This window comes from Dermacentor albipictus, chromosome 5, assembly GCF_038994185.2.
Source record: "Dermacentor albipictus isolate Rhodes 1998 colony chromosome 5, USDA_Dalb.pri_finalv2, whole genome shotgun sequence".
NCBI lineage: Eukaryota > Metazoa > Arthropoda > Arachnida > Ixodida > Ixodidae > Dermacentor > Dermacentor albipictus.
The window spans coordinates 123,314,357-123,335,783 of NC_091825.1; the positions used below are offsets into that span (position 1 = coordinate 123,314,357).

General features: G+C 43.0%; 1 protein-coding gene across 2 annotated transcripts in view; it reads left to right on the forward strand.

Moving 5' to 3' along the window:
• Positions 1 to 730: 730 nt before the first annotated feature.
• eIF2Bdelta (eukaryotic translation initiation factor 2B subunit delta) overlaps positions 731 to 21,427 on the forward strand; it is a 31,423-nt gene continuing 10,726 nt past the window's right edge. Inside the window, exons 1-9 of one of the 2 annotated variants that reach the window (XM_065443989.1) lie at positions 731 to 858; positions 1,336 to 1,430; positions 2,166 to 3,287; positions 3,644 to 3,686; positions 8,364 to 8,591; positions 11,217 to 11,337; positions 15,413 to 15,527; positions 18,258 to 18,334; positions 20,186 to 20,288. In XM_065443989.1, the coding sequence (XP_065300061.1) occupies positions 1,419 to 1,430; positions 2,166 to 3,287; positions 3,644 to 3,686; positions 8,364 to 8,591; positions 11,217 to 11,337; positions 15,413 to 15,527; positions 18,258 to 18,334; positions 20,186 to 20,288 (1,821 nt within the window). In that variant the 5' untranslated portion in view covers positions 731 to 858; positions 1,336 to 1,418. The remainder of the gene's footprint in view (positions 859 to 1,335; positions 1,431 to 2,165; positions 3,288 to 3,643; positions 3,687 to 8,363; positions 8,592 to 11,216; positions 11,338 to 15,412; positions 15,528 to 18,257; positions 18,335 to 20,185; positions 20,289 to 21,427) is intronic. The other variant, XM_065443988.1, reaches the window with a different exon arrangement.

Below are 21,427 nucleotides of genomic sequence, written 5' to 3' on the forward strand. Positions count from 1 at the left end.
TATGTACATACACTCGCAGTAGCATCCCACGATGGTCCTATAATCCCCATTCTACCTTTGTCAGCTTTCATCACTGCGGCGCAATTCAGAAAATATACTACTACAAAGAAGTTCGCGCAATCATCATTGGCAACATCTGACTTCCCGCATCTCAGCTTTCCTTGGAACAACGAATGGTGCTACTCTAGAAAAATTGAAGTCACGATTACAAGACTACGGTGCCGAGTCCCCCACTGAGCTTTTACCTCCGGTCTGGTCAGGCCTTTGTACCCTTTATGCAATGAGAGTGAATCTCTGGAACGCTTCTTTTTGACATGCCACCGTTTCATTATTCAACAGGAAATATTTTTAGAAGAACCCTTCCAGAAGTTAGGCTTGAATTCGACTCTTCCTGTAACTCTTAATTCCTTTGGGGCTTCCGCACTGGGTTCCACCGGAACGTTTGTGAAGCCCTTTAAATCTTTCTGCGTGAGACAGAACGAATTCCATGTTAGAAGTCTTCTAAATACTTATAATGTTCACAACTAGATGATTGATTATTCATACCTGCAATAGTAGACGCTTTTAATCCCATTTGCAAGATACTTATTTCATTTCATCCTAATTTATTCAACAACAACAAGAAAAATGCTAACAGTTCTTCACCTCCCGATTCAGGGCCGATCCCTGAGAGTGGGTTGCGCCCGTGGTTGCGCCATTTCAGTGGGGAACAAGAACAGGATTTTCAGCGACTCCGCTTGGGCGAACTTTGCCGACGCACAAGCCAAAGCAAGCATTGTTCATAGCCACTAAAAGTGATTTTGTGATGGCCGCCGTTACCAATCTCCCCTGTTGCAAGATACCCAAAGAGTAACGTCAGTAAGTTCCCGTATTTTCCTACAAAAGCTTAAGAGCTGTCTGTCTGAGTTTGCAGAAAAATAAAGAAGGAGATAGATTTGCGTTTGTGTACTTAGCCGCTGGGGCAGTGTCGCCGTTCTGGAAACGTGCTACAGTACGGCGTGGTTGCACTTTAGTTGGAACTTCGCATGTGGCACATTTATTTGCACAGTTCATTACCTGTAGCTTCGACAGCGCCGTATTTTTATGGTTTATTCGAACTAACTTTGCTGAATTTCATGTTATGGTGAAGTGACGGAAAAAATGTTGTGTGCTTAGACCATGTTTCAGGAAACCTGATGCCGCGTACGCGAACCCGAAAATGCTTCTTACTTGCAGTTGACATATGGTTGCCTCGGGATTTGAGACCCTTGGCTTCATTTCTAAACCTCCACGTTTTGTAACAATGTTTTCATGTCAGGCTGGGGTGCGGGTGCTTTGTGTTGTATTGCTTCGCAGTTTGTGTGTCGTCATGGCATGAAACTTCTTTGACAGTCCATCTTCATCTTCACAAGTCGGGGTTATCTTTCCCCTCGGCAGTCATGGACACATCGGTAAACTAGCGTTCTTACGCTTTCGTGCTTGCGATATTAATGCTTGGCGCATGAAATAACTCGGACTGCTGCACTATGTTTTTGTTTGCACTAACGAACTACAGCCATATCATTGCGTTGTGGCGCGTGGTGGCATGTCCTGTCTGTTAGCAGATATGTAGTAGCAGCAAATTAATTTTGTTGTATTACGGTGATTGCTGTAATCATTGCAGTCTATCATTTCTGTTTAATGTCGATTCACTCGATTTTACTTGTGCACAGTGTGGCTAGTGCATTTGCAACAATACAAGGTTCTTGCTGCGTAATGACTTTAGTATTGGCTACTAAAGTTAACGCACGAGCTGTTGAGAAAGGAACTGTTAAATTGCAAGTTCAGTGGTGCTCTTGACGTGCAATTCGATTAATCAAACTCATCAACTTTCAAGGGCATTAGGCTCTGTTTTGATGTCAGGGTTCACACAAATCGAGTGCTCATAGCCCGAGTGCCATTACAAATATTCTTATGATGAAACATGTTCTGGCATGTCATGGTGCTGTCACGTCATAGTGCTGTCACTTTTGCATGGCTCGCTGCATGATCACAGGTGCAGGCACCTGTCTTTCCATGTGATGAAATGCCTGAAAGTTTTCAGACATTTCTTTAATGTGGCTCTCAGTTTGCATTATCCATATGCACTCTGCATGTTTCAATTTCACACATTTGCATGTTTCACAAATATTCATCCTTTGCTGCAGCTTTCCGGAACAAAGCAAAAGAAGAAAAAGAAACCAGCTCACAAGGAATCTCGCACAGACTCAAAAGAGAGCTTGCAAACCAACAAATACCAGCCTGGCTTACAGCAGGCCAAAACGCAGTCAGTACAACTAACTGTAACCAAGAAGAAAAGTGTAGAAGGAAACGACAATAGTGTGCAACCAGTCGCAAAAGTGGTGCTCAGCAAAGTGTTGCCACAGCAACCAACTGAAAAGCAACCTCAAGAAGTGCAGCTTGCTCAATCATCAGCAGGCCAGAAAAAGAAGAAGAAAAAGAAAAAGAAGAAGCCCAAGCAACCGTCTGAACAGCAGGTGGCAGAATCCGTTCCAGAGAAACCTGCTGAAACCCATGAGTCTGGCTGCTGCAAGCTCAGAAATCTCAAGGAGATCACCTGTCTCGAGCTGATCTGCCCACACTCGAGCAAGCCAGCAGCCAAAGCGTTTTCGTCTGAAGGCCCGAATGCAGGGGCGGCAGCACCACCTTCGTCACAGTCTTCGCAACCCGCTGCCACCACCAATGCTCTCACCCAGAATCACCTGGACAGCCTGTCAGATGCCATTGTGAAGAGTCTGGCATCTCTGGATAAGAGCTCCATCAGCATTACCCTTGTGAACCCTAAGGACGAAACCACCGTCGGCGAGAAAATTGTTCGTGCTCTGCAGGAGCCGTTACCTGGCCCTGATCCTGAGATAGTGGTTGACATATGTGGTACAAGTGTGATTGACTTTGGAAAAAAGGACAGTGGGATAAGTTGTAGTGCTGTGTTGCAAAACTCTGGTGCCATGCCGTCAGGAGATAGTGCTGACTCAAAGAAGTCTGGTAAGAAAAGCAAGGACAGTGGTGCAGTGAAAGCAGTGAACAATCACGTCGTGCTCAGTAGTGACAAGCATCCCCTGAAAGCAGATGACAAGTCCTCGAAGGTCGTTCAAAAACAAGCAACTGCCAAACCTGTCGTCTCGCAGTCTAGCGAAGCACCTTTGGTGCAGCCAAAAACGGAGAATGATGGCTTGGCAATCAAGCACGCCGCAACGAACGACAAAGCACAAGGTGTGACTGGAGAGAAAACAAAAGCACAGCTGAAGGCGGAAAGAAGAGCCGCTTTCGTAAGTTTTATGCCTTGAGTGTTTGCATGTGTTAGAACAGTATGTGAAGGTTAGGTGCATTGTAAGGATGGTGCCTCTGCGTTCAGATTATTCAGGGTACTCACTGCCCATACCCTGATGAGCCTCCATATAAAGCTCTTCTACTGTTTTGAATGCAATTTATAGGGTAAATTATTTTCTACTGCAGTTTGCTTATGTTTATACACATTTTACGCAACTATTGCCGCTTTTTTCCATGTATTGGAACACCTACATTTAACTTGTTGGAGCTTATCTTGTGGAGTGGCTGAATTATGGCTGGCACCATCTCATGACTGTCTTCTTCCTCTTTTTTTTTCCATGTTGGTGACTTAAAGGAAGCTGAAAACGCTGCCCGGCTTGCTGCTCAGAAAACCGAAGGTGAGCTCTTAAGTAAATTCACTGTGGTCCAAACCATGAACTGTGTAGGGAGTGTGACAGTGGTGACCTGATGACTGTGATATTTTCGCTGTACTTGTGCATACTGGTGTTAATGGTTTACTAGAATGCTGGGATAGAACTATGAACAGCAGTACTGGTGCTGACACCTGGTGATGTTATGTTCACAGAAGAATATGCTTGATTGTTCTTCGGTCATGGGACACTTCTTGGTGTGGAGAAATGTGCTAGTAGGAAGTTTGCATTATTGTGAGAAACTTTATGCCAGGGTGTAAGTGTACACAGCTTCAAAATCCATCAAGAAGCCCACACAATTTGGTTGAGCACAGTGGCATGGGACCTTGTCACCAGCATCATTGTTAATGGCTGTTTCCTAGCATTCCCAGTGACGGAAATGCTGTGCCAAACTGCGCAGTGAAGGAAATGCTGCAAAATGCTATGACACATTGTCGTTTATCCCATGTATTGTGCCACCCCTGTGCCGACATGCACCTGCTTCTAATACTCGAGCAGACGCACACACAAAAACGGGAAAAAAATGCATTCAACTTTGTGAGCGCTGAAGTATATGAGCATAGTGAGTGCAATTTGCTTCTCCAATTTCTCCAAAAGGCCAATCCTGCTACATCCTGCAACATTTTCGATAATGTGCTCCAAAGCTTCTCCGAAATGTGTTTTCTCCTACTTTAAAAAACAAGCTAACAAAACAACCGACATCATTGATCATACGCACTTGTCATGTGTGCATGTGGAGGAAGTAAAATGTGGGTGCAAGAGTAAGGCTACTAAGTTCTTGAAATGTGTTGGCTCTGGCCGTTGCTGTAATGGCACTTTCAAAAGTAAGATTTGAGAGCTCCCAACTTTCTTAATTATGATTAATCGAGAGCGTTCTGCTGGCAGAGCAAAGCCTTTTCGTGGTGTAACTTTCCTGTGGTTTGGTCAAGTGGGTACATAATAGCTGAAAATTTTGTTAAATGGGGCAACTCGTTTCACATGCTACTTAGCTTGTTCCTGTTTGTTACACTGCTGCCATTCTGCCGTTTTCAGCTGGTGAAGCTTAGCGAGCGAGCACTGCACACTCCTAACACTTTTACATAGTCGAGTTCCCCAAATTCCCGTCTCTCTTTGCACTTCTACATTTCTTGCCATTTTAGCATCCAGCCTCCTGCAAACTGGAAAGATAAAGTAGAGATTAAAGGGGTTTGTGGTCGTACCATTGTCATCCCAGCTTCGTCATCTAATTCTTGTCACGCCATCATATTCATACAGTTGTCATCCCATTGCCATAATGCCATCGTCGTCGCACTGTCGTCGTCATTACTTTGTCATCATGCATGGAATTCGCATGTTTTAGTGCCATAACTTTATGTTGGGCTTAAAGATTCTTGGTAAAAGTGTGCTTTTTCCTCCTAAATTGGGCTTCCTCCTTCTGTAAGCTCTCTTGCTTCTCTCAAAAGCAATTTATCCACTTAGAAGTATGCAGTTAGATGCTTCAAAAGCTCCATCTTCTGCTCCAAAGCGCACATTTGGCTGCTCCAAGAAGCGGCTCCAAAATGGCCTTGGCTAATCACTTCACTGTGAGTGTATCCCACGCAGGGCCTGGGACTCCCCTTCCTTTCTGAATCCACCAGTGTCTAGAGAGAATGCAGCACTGCCATGGTGAAGTTCATATAATCAGAGCTTGTAGAAAACATTTTTCAGTGACCGACATAGTGCAATAGGACCGATACTTAGGCTGGTTGGCTGAAACGCAGTTTTCCTTTTGCATTTGTTGACGCCTACGTCTGTGGTGCATGATTTCTCGTTAACTACAAGTGCTAGATATTTGCAGTTGCTTTGCGATTCATTAGTGGTGTGTACATGCCTTTGGTTAGTGTTTTACGTCTGCTGCGTGTAGCTTAGAAATAATTCTTTTATGTAATTACAGTCACGCACAACTGCGAGGGCATGGCTGCTCCATGTGCCTTTGCGTGTGACACATTTTATTATGACTAGGCAGCCCAGACATGGAAAAAAATAATGTGAAAACGGGACAGGGAAGCAGACATGGGTGCACAAGCTATACAGCACAGATACTATTTCCTTCTATGATCTATGCCTGTGAGGATAACAACAAAACAACAGCATCCTTGAATTAGCTGGCTGTACATATCAACTAGTGGACGTGAGTTTAACAGATGAAACGCTTTAACAGATGAAATGTATAGCAGACGAAAAGGATAACGAAGCCAATGACAGCTTGGGAGGAACTAACTCTTTATTGAAATGCAGAATTAACTGTGAATTCAGGTTAATTATATGTTTATCTTCATCTTCTTATATCATTATAAGAAAATGGTACAGCAAGTTGAACAAAAAACCTGCATCTTTGTATAATACATTATAAATCTAGTTTTTCAGATGGTACGAAGTCTTTTTCTGCTAACTGCATGTGGAGCTTCCTTTTTGCACCACAGCAGTAAGTTGCTGCTCGAAAGCATTGTTTCCTTGCTCCAGACAGCAAATATTTCTGCTTCACAAGCTTTGTATTTCTACTTTGAACTGCTATATTGCCAGCCCTAAAAACTGCTACAAAAGACCACATGCCACTTCCATCGCTGCATTCTTCTAAAATTGCAATATTAATACACGTACATGTCATCCTAAAGCCCAGATTCAGTTAAATTGCACAATAACATCAAGGGCTTTGGACTAAAGCTGTGTGCTGGCAATTGCTTGATCCATAATTAAAAGTTTATTTGCTGGTCAGATGTTGTTAACTCATACAAATGTCACTTGATTGCAACCTGGTCCAGTGGGCATCCAGTCATCACGGGAGTGATGGCGCATTGATTGTCATTGACATGGCTAAGAATGTAGTGGCAGCCTATTTTACATGCCTGTTGCATGGGCACCATTAGGCGTACTCAAATCAAGCACTGCAACATATCATTTTCAAGCACCCTTGACTTTCACGGCTTGTGTGCTTAATCATACTGATATAATCTCGATGGGTGAGGTGGGCCTTCACCACAGGAATAGGAAAACGACAAAGAAGCCAGGCATAGTGAGGATGAAAAAAAAGTAGAAGAGATTGTATTCACTTCATTGGTACATGGATGTGACTCTCATCTGAGTCTCAAGCAGTCATTCTAACACGTAGGCCAGTCCGGCCTTAAATAACCACTGGTGGTCCCTTTGTCGTTGTTGTCTTCTTCCGAAGCCAGTGGAGTTGTAGTGCTTTTCGCCGTTCCCCCTTTTGTGTCGTATTGTGGAGAGCATGGGGAGGGAGGGCTTATTTGGTTGTCCTACACCCTTTTGTGTCAGCTCTGAGAGTGAGAGGGTGCCTTTGTTGCCTTTTGATTTGCCCTACATTCTTTTGTGTCAGCTTGGAGAGCTGGAGGGCACCTTCTTGCCTTTTTGGTTTGCCTTGCATCCTTTTGTGTCGGCTGGGGGAAAAGCATGTAGTCGATTCGGAGAAAAGGGCAATCATGTTGACTTGAGGAAGCCTGCCTGAATGCCTCTCACACCCGACAGGTTGATCATAACAATACTTCATGCTTTGATTGTGCTCTAAAAGGTTGATGTTGGAATACTTCGGTGCGGATCAAAACATCCCTTTAACTGGGGCACAAATCTGTAATGTGGAACATATGACACGTGATACAAACTTTTTGCCATATTTTCTCAGCATATTTTCAGCTCTTTAAACACAGTGTGAGAACTAGGTTAATTTCAAGTTGTGAATTTCCTAGTGTTATGTGGTAAACTTATGAATGAGGAAATTCCTTATTCGATTTTGGCGTTGTAGAGGCAGGACAGAGATGCGTTTTGACAGATTTGAGAGTGTTTTGCAGTGGAATAAGCTAACAATGATGCTGAGGCAATGAATAGCAAGATGAAAGAAATTTCTTACACTGGGGGCTGCAGGTCACACTTTGCACGTTGTTTGCAACCAGATTTTTCTGGTACATTCACTTCACTGTGTGTGCTTTCTGCACGTGTCTTCATATGCACATGCTCAATTTGTGCATTCTTTATAACTGTGGCAATTTCCCAGTGATGAAAAGAAGTGAACACAGATTGTCGTGTGTTGTCCCGAGAGGAGATATCCCAGCTATTTATTATGTGCAAGACATCTGTGTGAATGGTCACTGAGGAGCACTGGCCAGGTGCTTTGCGAATTTCATATAAGCTAGGCAGAAAAAGAAAAGAAACATGAGCACAATAGTAACAGGACATTAGGAGAGAGGTGACCATGTGCCCTACAGTAAGGGCTGATAGTAAAACGAGGCAACTTAAAATGCTGCACCCTATCCCCGTAACAGTACTCTTGGTTTACATTTACATTACATAACTGTGTGTTGGAAAAGTATATTAATGGTTTGAAAGCTCACAAAAGAAACTTCAATGTTGAACAAGATTATTGTTGAGAGTGTGGGATATGGAATCATGTTTATTGTTTCATAACAACCACCGAAATATTAAAAAAGATTGCAACTGCGAGTTCTGAACCATACTAATAACTGATACCCTTCATTTACATAACATGCTTCTTTGTTTGAAGAATAGGTTATCTGTTCAAATGATGTGCTCTTGACCATGGGCATTTTCAGTGATTTCCAAAGTGGTTTCTCTGCAAAGTAGTCAAGCTTGTGTAATTAATTTGCTTCCCTCCAGGCAAAGCCACTGGAGAGAAAAACAAGGCAGAGCTCAAAGCCCAGAGGCGAGCATTGCAAGAAGCCCAGCGGGCGGCAAAATCGCAGGGAGCAACGGAAAAGCCCTGCAAACCTGCAGAGCAAGCACCCACGACTGCTAAGCAGGCTGCAGCCACGACTCCTTCACAACCCCCGGCTACAAAGAAAGCAGATAGAGAAAACAAACAGGAACAAAGCCCTCATTTACATGGTAATTGCTTTTATTATTATTTTTATTATTATCATTTTTTGCAGCCATAGCCTACTCAACGTTGCCTTTTCCAGATTTCACGGTGTGTCTAGTGATTATGGCGTCATCATATATTCTTGGCAGGAGGCACTACCAGGGAACTCAGTATGCTCTTGTTCAAAATTTGGTCTTGTGTCCATGGCATGTGAGTCATTGTTGCTGCCGCTAGCATTGGGCCAGCTATCTCTCTTTTGGTGGCACTAATGTTTCCATTTTAGTGGATCTCTACGATTGTTCTCTTTAGGACTATTGGAGGCAATGCTGTATCTATACAAGTTGATTACACTTCTGGAATTGCAAGTGCTACAACTCCATGTGAGTGAACAGCATAAAGACAGGACCCAGCTAGAGCAACAGAACAACATACTAACTACCATTGAATTTGCTTGAAAGACAACCTATATTGGGGGCGAGCTCCACCCCTGGAAAAGCTGGCGCCACCGTCGGCATGATGTGGCATGAGAGCGGCCGCGTTGGCTGCTTCGGTAGCGCCAAAGCGAGCTGAAAACGAAAGTTTGAAGTCCCACCTGAACTGCGGTTCTGATTAAGTGGTGAGGCTTTCCGGTCTTGGGTGTCTGCGTGACAACATTTGAAAGTACTGTAATAGGTAGTGGCTGCCTTTGGAGGCATGCAGCATGGTAGGCTACTTCTTGGTGCCGCAGTGGTGGACATACGCAATGGAACCCGGTGTCAGCCTTATTCACACATAGCCGCAGGACAAAAAGCTGTGTGAAGCTTGGCTCGCGAAACTTAGAACCCGCAAAAAGCCACCGGCTACAACTCAGGTATGCAGAAAGCACAGACTGGGAATATTTCTGCTGTGGTGCCGGGACTGCGATGTTCAGTATGTAGCATAAAACACGCACTGAGACGCTCGCCCGTGCCCGCTGCTCGGCTAATGTCATGACGGTTTGGTCTATGAACTTGATGCTAGATACTGGCAAGTTCACTGTAATGGAAAGGGAGTGGTAAGAAGCACTTTAAAAAAAGGCATGGCATCTGGTCATGTTTTTATTGAGTGCCGCAAGCGAAACCTATGAAGAGTACGCCGCGTGATCCCTTATACTACACAAGGGAGGCGCTTCCAACAGATGGCGACTCTGTAAGTCCTCGCCCCCAATAATACATCATGCATGTAAGTAAAAAAGTGTTTGTTGAATCCAGGGCTTGTTGTTTACTGGAACTGATGTGCACAATGTACATGTAAGGTCATCTATCGGGCAATAATATCGAATGGTTGTTGGGCAGCGTGTTGCTCTGTTTCTCTTCCTATGTCATGTCTTTGCAATGCTCTCGCACATGGAGTTATGCACCAACCTACCCAAGTGCGTGCTATCCTGCAAGGTGTGATTACCAATTTGAAAAGGTATATTCAAACCATGCTCTGAGCATACAAATGTGAGTCCTCATTTTTCTGATCTTATGGTTGAAGATGTGATGAGTCAAACAACTGGGCAACTTGGCTGTATGAGAAAGCTGACAATCTCATTATCTAGCCAGAGTGTGGACAAGTGCACGCAAAAGGGGGCCCAAGTCTTCAAATAAGTGAAAGCGCTATGCTAAGGAAGAGGGAATGATGGAGGCGCAAAACTGACCTGCAGCAATATCGGCTGCCATGATATGTGCTCACAGTGCCTTGTCCGTGCAAATATAGTTCCACTGTACATGTGTTAGGGGGCCTGCATCTGCCTCAGAGGCAGCACAACACCCGCAGTTCAGTTATAGATATAGCACCGGTTGATGAACCAGTGGCAATTCATTTGCATGATTGCACTGCTTGGAAAGATCTCTCATGCCAGGTCACGCCAGGTCATCGGTTGTTCAGGGATCATACACATCGGCTGCCGAGAGAGGTCACATGACCAACTGCAAGTAGCTACCAAGGAGTGAATCGTGTCGACTGATGTTTACACTGGCAAATGTGACCTGCCCGTCGCCACACCAAAACCTGTCGTGATACATGTGTTTCTTATCCTGCTTGCATCGCCATCGCAACGTAAAACAAGTGTCAGCGTATACTGATGCCCTGCTTTTGTACCACTAATTTGTTTAGTAGGTTTGCAACTGAAAAATCAAGCAGCCAGTAACTGAACTGAGACAGTTGCTTTTCGACCAAAGCAACCATTTGCAATCATTTGTGACCAACTTGGTCACACGACCTCTACGAGTTGCTGTGGTGAATGCTTTTACACTGCAGCCATTGGATAGTGGTAGGTGCATGAATATTGTGGAAGAACCTGGTATTTCAATCTGGAGGGCTGACTGTTGTTTAGCGTTTCACACATTGACATATTTACACCTGCCTGAATCTCAGTAAATATTGTAGTCATGGTTTGCAGTCACAGAATTGTCATGGTGTTCCATTCTGTGAACAGCATGAAAGACTAGGACAATGGAGCATTTGTCTGCTTTCTTGTGTTAAGCAATATATGCAATATATTTATGTAGCACTTGTGTAATCTGCCTCATCCTTGTCTTTCTCTTGTTTTACAGTATGGATGATAAGTAACTAGGCCAAGCCAATATCTTACTAAGTTATAACCTCGCATTAGAATGACTCCGCATGATGTGGTGTTTATCACGCAGAAACTCTAACAAAGAAGACTGTCCGAAAGTCAGCACCTGAAGGCAAACAGCATGAAGTTTTGCGGCTGTTCTCCCACCTGCATCAAAACCCTGGAACAGTAGACCATCTGAAGCCTTATGGGTACGCTGCCCTTCCTTTTCATGATGAAGTAGACAACTAAAATGCCCAGTTGTTAGCAGGTGGACCTTTCATTTTGCACATTCCTGTTGAGACTCTGGTTTTTGTTGTGTAACCAACTGCATGGTAATAGGACAGATATTTATTCAGGTCTGAGTGCCTGCTAGTCTTCACAAGGCTGCAATCTAAACTGGTCGTTCCTAAGGTCATGTCTAGCTGTCCTGTTGACCATATTAAACTGTAGTGCAAAAGATGGAACACAAGAGGGAGATGCACATGATCACTACACTTACAAATGAAGCTTTATTAAGAAACCATGAGCTTAAGTTAGCACTAAGAATATACTATTGGAGACGAATGAAAAGTGAACAACGGAGCGCACAACTAAAGCTATAGTGCCTGCCATCAGGTCATCGCTATTGGCAGGTGTGCACACCTGGTATACTGCGCTGCGTAATCATGCTCCCCTATACTGCAATAGTTTTGTTTCTGTTCTGGTCTCATTTATTTGAAAGTTAGTAAAGATGACGACGCAGTAATAATGACTGCTCAAACTGTACCACGCACACCACAGTTTGCATTTCATTTGACGTCGATAGCAGATACAGTTTTGCTATAGTGTGCAATAATACTCGCTCTACGCTATGATGTTCTGGCTTCTTTTTTTTTCCTCACTTTCAAATAAAGAGAACCAGAACAGAAGCAAAAAACTGGTAGGCAGCGCTGATCTTTGACTTAGGTGCCTCTTGGTGGCACTTGCACCTCGGCATTGGTGTTCTTTAGGTTTAGCGAGCGGACGACTTTCCCTTGGCACGATATGTGGGTGAGGAGTAAGAAAGGGTGAGGAGGAAGCGCAGCACATGCTATCTGGCGGGGTGTAGCCCCCGGCAAGTGGCACATGAAGTATACCTTACGCACTCTCTCCGGTGCTGACGTCAAAGCATGTAACGAGCGTGCGTGCGCAACTGTTGCGAGCAGGTGAGCGCTGGGAGAGGAGAAGCGAGAGAGGAGGGAGGGACGTCACATCCCCTCTACTAGGCATATGTTCAATCTATGCCAAGCAGATGCTTTCTGTTAATTAGCCAGTCACATATCATATCACCTTCTTGTGTGTGACATCGTTAGTGATGTCATTACTTCCGCTTTCTACTTCTAGGTTTCCAGAAGTTTCGCCAAAGTCGTGCTCATGTAGCGGGTCTTTAAAGGCTACGTTTCTGTGCTCTGGTGTGCGACAATCAGTGATTTGTAATTAGTTCTAATTATTCCAGACACATCAGTAGATAAACTTGTAACTAAACTTATGCTCTGATATGATATCTACAATGAAACACATTAATTTTGTACTGTACTATTTTTTTCTATTCTGATTTATTTTGAATTTCATCCCCAGTCGAGTCAGGAGGGGAACTGGAAGTGCTGTGCAAGAAACAATGGTGTCACTCGATGTTCATGCAGCTAAAAAGGGGGAGCATCATCTTGCTGTGCTGTCAAACTGGATCTGCACGTTTGTTAATTTGACTGGATGGCGCGCCACTGTACCTTCAGTTATGCTTTCTGCTGTTCACGTTTCATTTTATGCTGATAGTAGCACAACATAAAAAAAAATGTCACCTCGAGAAAAATATCGGTACATCAACACAAGTACAAACAATGTCATTTGCGATCAGCATACTAAACCTCAGTAGGGCTCAAGTGTAGCTGTCTCATTGTGGATTGTGACTGGCAGAGTGTTGGTGGTGATGCTAGTGGACCACAGCTCTTCTCATATGTCCACATAAAATAGTATTAACCCTTCAATTGCTGAATTTAAGTGCGATAGCAATTGTATGGACACTCCAAGAAAATATCTGTCGTCGTGGTGATGGTCTGTATAAACTTCAAGTGTGAAAACATTGCAGACACATGCTGTATGCTGTAGGTGTGAGTGAAAGTGTGCAAGGGTGAGCCGAGAAGGATGATGGCTTAATGCGTGTGAAGGGAGGAAGGTGGGGAGGGTGCACGCTGACGTTTTGCTTACACAAGGGTAGGGAGGAGTGGTGAGATGTGCGTACTAAGAGGAGGGGGGGTGCAGGGTAAAGCTGCAGCTGTGCCCATCTATCTTGGAGGTAATCGTCGGTGCATTTGAAGGCTAACTGACCTGAGATAGCTGATGGCTTCATGTGCGCTGTGTTCTCACAGGCCTAATGTGCGTTGAACTGAGAGGCTGCATGAAAGGGGATTTGCTCGCCACTGCTGTCGCTCTTCATCACGCCAGCATTCTCACAGCGAGTGTCTGTGGTCATTGAGTGAGATATGTTCATATTTGCCTGTGCATGCGTGACACCATGCTTGCTAATTTATTTAGTAATCAAATGGTTACAACAGCTTTACAACTGATAAAACTACTAATATTAATTGTATACAGCTGTCTAATAATTTGCTATCACAATCAATGCTTCACCTTGTGGATGAAACTGCACCTTTTTTCATTGACAATCGCATTAAAAACTACATTGGCATGATTTGTGCTCCCTTTCAAACTGCTAGGCGAAACATGTACACTTTTCATTCTGCAGTTGCAAACAGTGCACGCCTAAAAATCCAGAGGCAAAGGCCAATTGCAACAAAACTTTCCCTTGGCTAAACTGGTTGTACAAATGAGTACTAGCACTATATGCCATTGAAACAACCTTGGCAAAGGTGCATGGCTGGCAGTTGTCTGGTTACTTTACTAACGTCCTTTAAATAGCACCTAAGCAGACGACATGGGCACGTGGTGGTAAGTTGATATGACACGGCTCCCAAAATGTGGCCTCAAAGTTCGGTGTGTCACTGCAGGCGCTGCTTGATCTTTGCCTGAGTGTGGGCATTGCCAGCCTGTTCTTCATTTGTGGTGATCAGTAATGGCGATATTTTTTTAACATTTTATGCATTTCCAGTGCTTTAAAGAAATAGCAAAAATTAAGAGAAGAGGAAAGACAAAAGGGCACATAGGATGCTACTTGTCCTTTCATCTTTCCTTTTCGATAAAATTTTTTTTTTCGTTAAAGTGCTGGAAATGCACGAAATTTCAATATTCGAACTAGCCCAGCCGTCTGTCTGCTTTAAGGTTTTAGTTTTGGCATCAAAATTGCCTTGTCTGCAATCTTTTTGTGATACTACATTCTTGCGTATTCCAAGCGTAAAATTTTACATAGAGGCTGCTCTATACCTTCAATATGTGAAACTAGTCTTTTTATATGGTTAAAAATTTTGTTGCACTTGGCCTTTAAAGGTTAGAAGGCCGCAGTAATGTACCTTGTTGTCCTTTTCTGTTTCACTTGTTCAGTCTCATTTTTGTTCTGTCGTTATACCTTCTTTCACCATGTCGCTGAAAGCGAGTGGGTTTCTTGGGTGACAGAAAATAAAGCGTTTTTGCAAACACGCAGGTAAAGAATTGTATGTTACAGGTTTTCTGTGCTCAGATGCAGGATACTAATTAAGTGTGCAGGAGTAAAGGGGGTAGCCGACAGCACTGGGCCTTGGCATACCATTTTCTGCAGTTGGCACTCGCCTGCCCATCTATTTCAGTCCGACACAAGCTTGAGGAACCAACGGATGACAACCATGTCTACGCTTGGAAAGCATTTATTATGATTGCAACTAACACTTTGAGCAGGCCAGCTAGCTATAGTTCACATCACTGAGGGTTCCCTCGAAGAGAATAACACACTAGGTAAAGAGGGGCTTCCGCATTACCAGCTGAGGTATGGGAGGCTGCAGTGACTGCCACGGCAAAAACGTGGTTGACTGACCATGTGCAGGCAAATAAAAGTGGTGCCGGCCGCACTCACCGCCTGCTGGGTACTAGAGAGGCTCTGGCAATGTTGGTGCATGACACATGACATGCCAGGTGGTGCTGATAGTGCTTGCGATTCTGGTGCGCCACCCACGAAAGAAAGGGTTCCCTCTCTTCCTAAACCTGCTTGCGCCCAGTGCGACGCTTGCCGCGCATGTGACCGTCACAGGAGACTAGAATTCCCACAAGTATGAAGCCCAGCCTGTGCACACCTCTAGCACAGAAAATGTCAGAGTGAACCATGCTTTCTCATGTTCGCAGGTTATCTGGTTCTTCTGTACACCCAGCTGTGTTTCGGACGGGACTCCAGATTGCAGAAGGCATTGTCACTGGCTCAAATGCTCGCTGTGTGGCCATGCTGGCAGCATTCAAAACAGTAAGCTAACAATTTTCATTTTGCGCAGTGTGCTGTAGTACAGTTTCAAGTTAAAGAAAAGACAGGGATGTATCTTATGTGCGAAGATTGTTTAATTGCACCTTTCTCCTTCATGCAGGGCTGTAGTTAGCTGAGAACTTGCTGTTGTGTCTGTGTTAAAAAGTGGTCACAGAAAGCCAACGGACTATGAAGCCAAGGAAAGAATCGGGGAAATTAGGTGTAGTTGAAATTGAAATGTAGAGAATAATGAAGACAGGGGAAATGAAAGTGGACGGAACGATAACTTGTTGCCGGTGAGAGCCGAACTCACACCTTGTCTGTTGGCTTTATGTGTTCATGATTAACAAAATCTAGCCCCTCAGTTTCCCTTCTTTCGTTAATTCAAAGTGGGCACAGGTAACTCCAAGTTGGCTAATGATACGCACAGGAGAAAAAGAAAATGCACTCATCTGTAGCTTTCAGAAAGGAACACACTCAAAAAGGCTTCACTGTTTTCTGAGGCAATAAAGCAAAGAAAAAAGAAAGGTTCTGTTTTTATGAGTGAGCAAGCATAGCACTTACAGTGTCTAGTCATGTATACTAGTCTAGGCAAAATGGTATTGCTCAGTGTGGGTGAAGTGGACGGAAATTGCAAGCAAGGGGATTTTATTTTTCCTCTTTGTCCTTAGCACTGAACTGCATATACCCCTACCCTGTTGGTGTCTGGCAATATCACAAATAGTGTGGCACCTTTTTCAGAAGCACTCTACTGTTGGTCAGAAAAAGCTTGGGTTGAGCATGCAGTGATACACATGTAGAACCATCATGGAAGTCATGAGTGCAGCAAGAAGTTTGCGTTCACGACACTGATGATTTTTTTTTAGCTCTGAAGCATCTTATTGAAGCTGAGTATTGCGAACAGCACAGTTGGGCTTGTTCAAAACTCTAGTGCAGTAGACTTCTGTTAATTTGTCTCCGGTTAATTTAGTTTTTCTTTTAATTTGATCCCGACCGAAGGTGCTGGCTGATGCCCATGCGTTTCTGTGGGACCAAACGTTCGTTATTTTGATCCTGAAATTAGCCTTTGCCAGATAATTAGAACTTCGCTGGTCGTCACGTGCGTGCCTAACCCCAATGGTGACCGCATTTGGCGAATCCCCTAGCGGCAGCGTCCATCTTGGTAGCACTTAAGGTACAGGGAATGCGTTGTACACATGTCAACTCCTATCAAAAACAACTATTCTGGGCTAACCGCAGGAATATTTTCAAGCTAGAACGATAGCTTACAAAGAATTATTACAGTATTTACCCCATTCTAAAGTGTGCCTTTATCTTCCAAGAAAATTTATCTGTAAATTTCTTAGGCAGTGCAATGTGATATGAAAGCAAAACTATGTTCACAGCGTTCATCCATCAAAGCCAGCCTAGCCAGCATCGTCAGCATTAGCATTACAAGATGGCGATCATGGAGGGCAACAAAATGAGTTTTCCCGCATTGCATGACGATAACGTGCTGCTTTCATTTCGATTACGAAAGCACACTCACACAATAAATTATTTTACATAGTCAGCTATCGGCAACAAATTGCATCACATGTTCTTGGTGTTCTGGGGAGTTGTATATGTTGCAGGACGAACTAGTAAAGTGGTTACTCTAGGCATGGGCCACAATCTCATTTGCAATGGTTGAGGAGTTGCTTGATAAATACAGACCATCAAATGCACTATAGACCACACGAAGGACGACATGCCACGACTTTAACCCGATGACAAGTTAGCTCGTCAGACTTTCAGCAATTTTTGCAGATGTGTACATGTGCAGTTTCTTGTAATTTTTGACAAATAAATGATACACGCTGACTTTTGCTATCTTTATTTCAACAATAACTAAAAGTGGGCATTTCTGGTATCATATCTTTCAGAAAAAATTGGCGCAAAATATGCAGGTCCAAAAGAAATACACACTTTTGTCATGGCAGTTAACCCCTTAACTGCCGATGACGAGATAACTTTCACAAAAAGCGTCCTCTGGTGCTGATGACAAATTAGCTCATTGGGAGTTTTGGGCAATTTTCGCACATGTGTATGGGTTCAGTTTCTTGCAACATTGACAAGAAAAACATACACAATGACTTTCGGCTATTTTTCTTGCGCTTCTAAAAGTTTTTTTGGAATTGGTCACGACAGTGAAGGGGTTAAGGTGTTGATAGTGAAGTAAGTAAAGTGCTGTCCAAAAGTCACATGAAGTACATAAACTTCCGTTCTGTAAAGTGAAAGTTCGCTGGTTTCGTCTTTCTTTCATTGCCTGAATTGGAGGCCTGGTATGTTTTTTTTGCTCATAGTATATTGGGTGCACATTCAATTTCTATTTTGTTTAGGAGCTCTAATGTCATTTCTACATCAGTTTTCTACTTTGAACCGATTAAAATTGATGCACATTTAATTTGGGGGTGTATTAAAATCAGGGCAAGTATTGCCGATGAATCAACGGTGTCTTTTGTCCTTTTTTTTTTTGCCTTCTATGTAATTTGACCCGCCATATAATTCAACCAGTTTGTTCAGTCCTGTCAGGGTCAAATTAACAAAAGTCAACTGTAGCTCAGTTTGTTTTCTGTTATGCAGTAGGCCATTCAAGTGGTGTCTCCTGAAATTTCTTTTTGCAGCAGTCAGTCATTATGGCTACCGACTTGAAGATTAAGTGTGATGACTCTTATGCTATAGTTTATCTCATAATTTCGTATTTCTTTGCAGCTGATTGAGGACTACACTTGTGACACCAGCAAGAGAGTGTCCCAGGACATTAGGGAGAGACTGGACAAAAATATTGAGTAAATAGACAATTATCCATTATCTCCAGTGCTAGTTCTTTCTACACATGGAGCATGATTTTTGCATGTTTTGCCAATTGCTCAGGCCATGTTCACATACTACATTATGCCTGTGGTTAAAAGGATCTGTCACATCCACTGGGCTATCACTCCCATGTTCAGATCTTGTACACACACACGCACAAATACTCAAGAAAGTGGATGAGGGGACAGCCACCGCCACAGCTCAGTTTGTAGAGCATTACACATACAATGCCAAGGATCTGGGTTTGGCTCCTACCAGCGGCATGTTGTCTTTTTGTCCATTTTCGTTTCCCTTTCTTCTTATTATTTCTGTATTTAGTTAAAGTACAGTTAATTTCCATTGTGATTTCCTTGGTTTCATACGCTTGTGAACAGCAAAAATTTAGCCCCTTGGTTCCCCTCATTCTCATTCACTGCCTCTACAGTTGTAGTTTTTGGCAAGTGCTTTGTACGCTTGTTTCATTTGTCAGTTGGTACGCAGTGCAGTGGAATAAGAGGGTGTGGTGTACCTTTGTGCCGTGACGACATACATATCCCAATGCATGAGCTTGAACACTGCTCTAAACTCTTATCAGAGTGGTGAGGATAACAAAGAGTTCGAAAATGCCATTGAATGAGAAGAACGAGCGTTTTTGACGGGAACTAGGGAGATTCATGGTAGTGAACTGGTATAACCACCATGCTGGAGCGATTTCCTTAACGCTTCATGAAACTCTGCAAGACAGTTCTTTCACTTTCTTGGAACAGTTCCGTGTGCTCTGAATAAGCATTCCTAATTTCAGAATCACTCAGGCACACAAGAGGGCTGTTGTCAGGCTGGCAAAAAAATTTTTTTGCCATACCTGTCGGGGCACAGCTATCGACGGACTGCTTTATACAGTAATGTGCTTTTGTATAGGTTGTAGTGTGGACTGATGACACGGAAAGAGAGCAACTCTAGATAGAAAGGTATTTATGAAATGGGTGCTTTGTGTGCTAAACCGTTCTGCGTCAAGGATTGAAGTTTCACAATGCCACTTGACAGTGCAGTTGGACATTGGCACCCAGTTCACTTATAGTGTGCTTAGTATTTCGCTGTTATTTTGTCAGTTATGTATGCTTTCAGGGCTTAAACATTAAGGGTCACCTTGCAATGTACCTGCTGTGCATGCTGACACTGGCTGTTGGTTTGGAGCTCGTCAAGTACGAGGCCTTTACATTGTGTGTGAATGTTTTGTGTGAGTTCTGCAATTGATATATGCTGAGTGTGAAATGTATTGCATATATATAAATATAACACAGCGATTTAAAAAAAAATTATGTTCTGTTGCACTGGTCTGTAACGCTAAATGTCTGACTTTGTGTTATGGTAAGTGCAAATGTGATAAATTCGATGAAGCGAACAGCCACACTTCTAAAGGTACACTAGAGAGGAAAATTATTTACCTGTATTAGTAAATTACCATCCAACGACACTAAAAAGCCACTTTTACCTTGAGAAGATGCTTAATAACCCAGAAAAAATGCAAAAAGGCTATAACACGAGGTGATCCCACCTTGAGTTTGCTACACCAGCTTGCCGTGGCCTCATAGATTTTGATAATGTCTCTTTAGACTTATGTAACTTTTGTCACGAAAAATGTACTTCATTGCGTTTTAATGGAACCAAGGACTGAACTTGGCCAGTTTCAAGAACTTTTACGAAGTGCACACTGCCGTATTGACACATATTTTCCTTTTTTTTTTTTGCAGTGCTGTGTTTTCATTTATTAACGTGCAAGGCAGTTCAGTATTGCAGTTTTACCATATACTGTGTTATAGCTATATTTCAAAAATAATTTTATGCAGGTTTCTAAACAAATCCAGGCCTTTGAGCATGAGTATGCAGAATGCAGTGACATTTCTGAAGGCCCGCATCTCTGAAATTCAAGATACGGAGCCTGTGGCAGAGGTAAGAAGGTCGACTTTCTCACCACTGTATAAAAAATTGCAAGTTTGTGTTGTCATAACAAAGCATACATGGCAAATTCTTTCATTAGATAGTCCTAATTAGTCTACCAGTCTGGTGCCAGTAAAACACTGGTGATGAAATTTTTCATGGGACTGCAGGAATACAAGATGTATTATGTGAACAAGAAGTATATTGTGTGAAAGAGAAGACATAATATGGGAACACATTGGTTGCATCATGGCGACCGAGCTTTGAAAAATTAAAAAAGAAAAGAACGTTAGTCAGTTTTCGGCGAATTGAGGAGCAAAATAGCGCACTGAGTATTCATTCTAGATATGCACACTATAGGTTTCTTGAACAGAAATCAATTCATTTCGCTGTCAAGCATAAGCAGCTGTACAAAACGTTCTTTTGGCACATGACTGCAGAGTGCCCTTTAATATTAATGTGTTCAGGAAGTTCAGTTGGAAGTATATATCTAAGCAATTATGACATTACTGAAGTTTTATCACTGAAATTAGTGGGTTAGGAGTCATTCCCATGCACTTTCAGCATTCGCGTTTAGTGACTTCAAGAAAGCAGAATGTACTAAAATTAGATTGTGAAATTTTATGTGCCAAAACCACGATCTGATTATGAGGCACGCCGTAGTGGGGGACTCCAGAAATTTGGACCACCTGGGGTTCTTTAATGTGAACCTAAATCTAAGTACACGGATGTTTTTGCATTTCGCCCCCATCGAAATGCAGCTGCGGTGGCTGGGATTTGATCCCGTGACCTCCTGCTTAGTAGCCGAACACCTTAGCCACTAAGCAACCACAGCAGGTGAAAACAAAGTGTGTTTTCTTTTGTTCAGATAATAGATGCATATCTTAACTTGTAATGTGCAATCATGTAGGCATTTACAGTAAATGTTCTCTTTTTTATATATATTGCATTGTGTCATGATTTATAGGTTCCCGTGCATCAGAAATACATCATATACAATTTATGTCAAACGAATTTCTTTCTCTCGTGTTCTGTCCTTTAGTTTGCATAAACAGTAGCATATATGAATCAGTCAATACAAAAAAGCCTGTGTGTACACTGTCAAGAAATGAATGTGCCAGACTTGAATCTCATCTCAATTGGAACCAAGT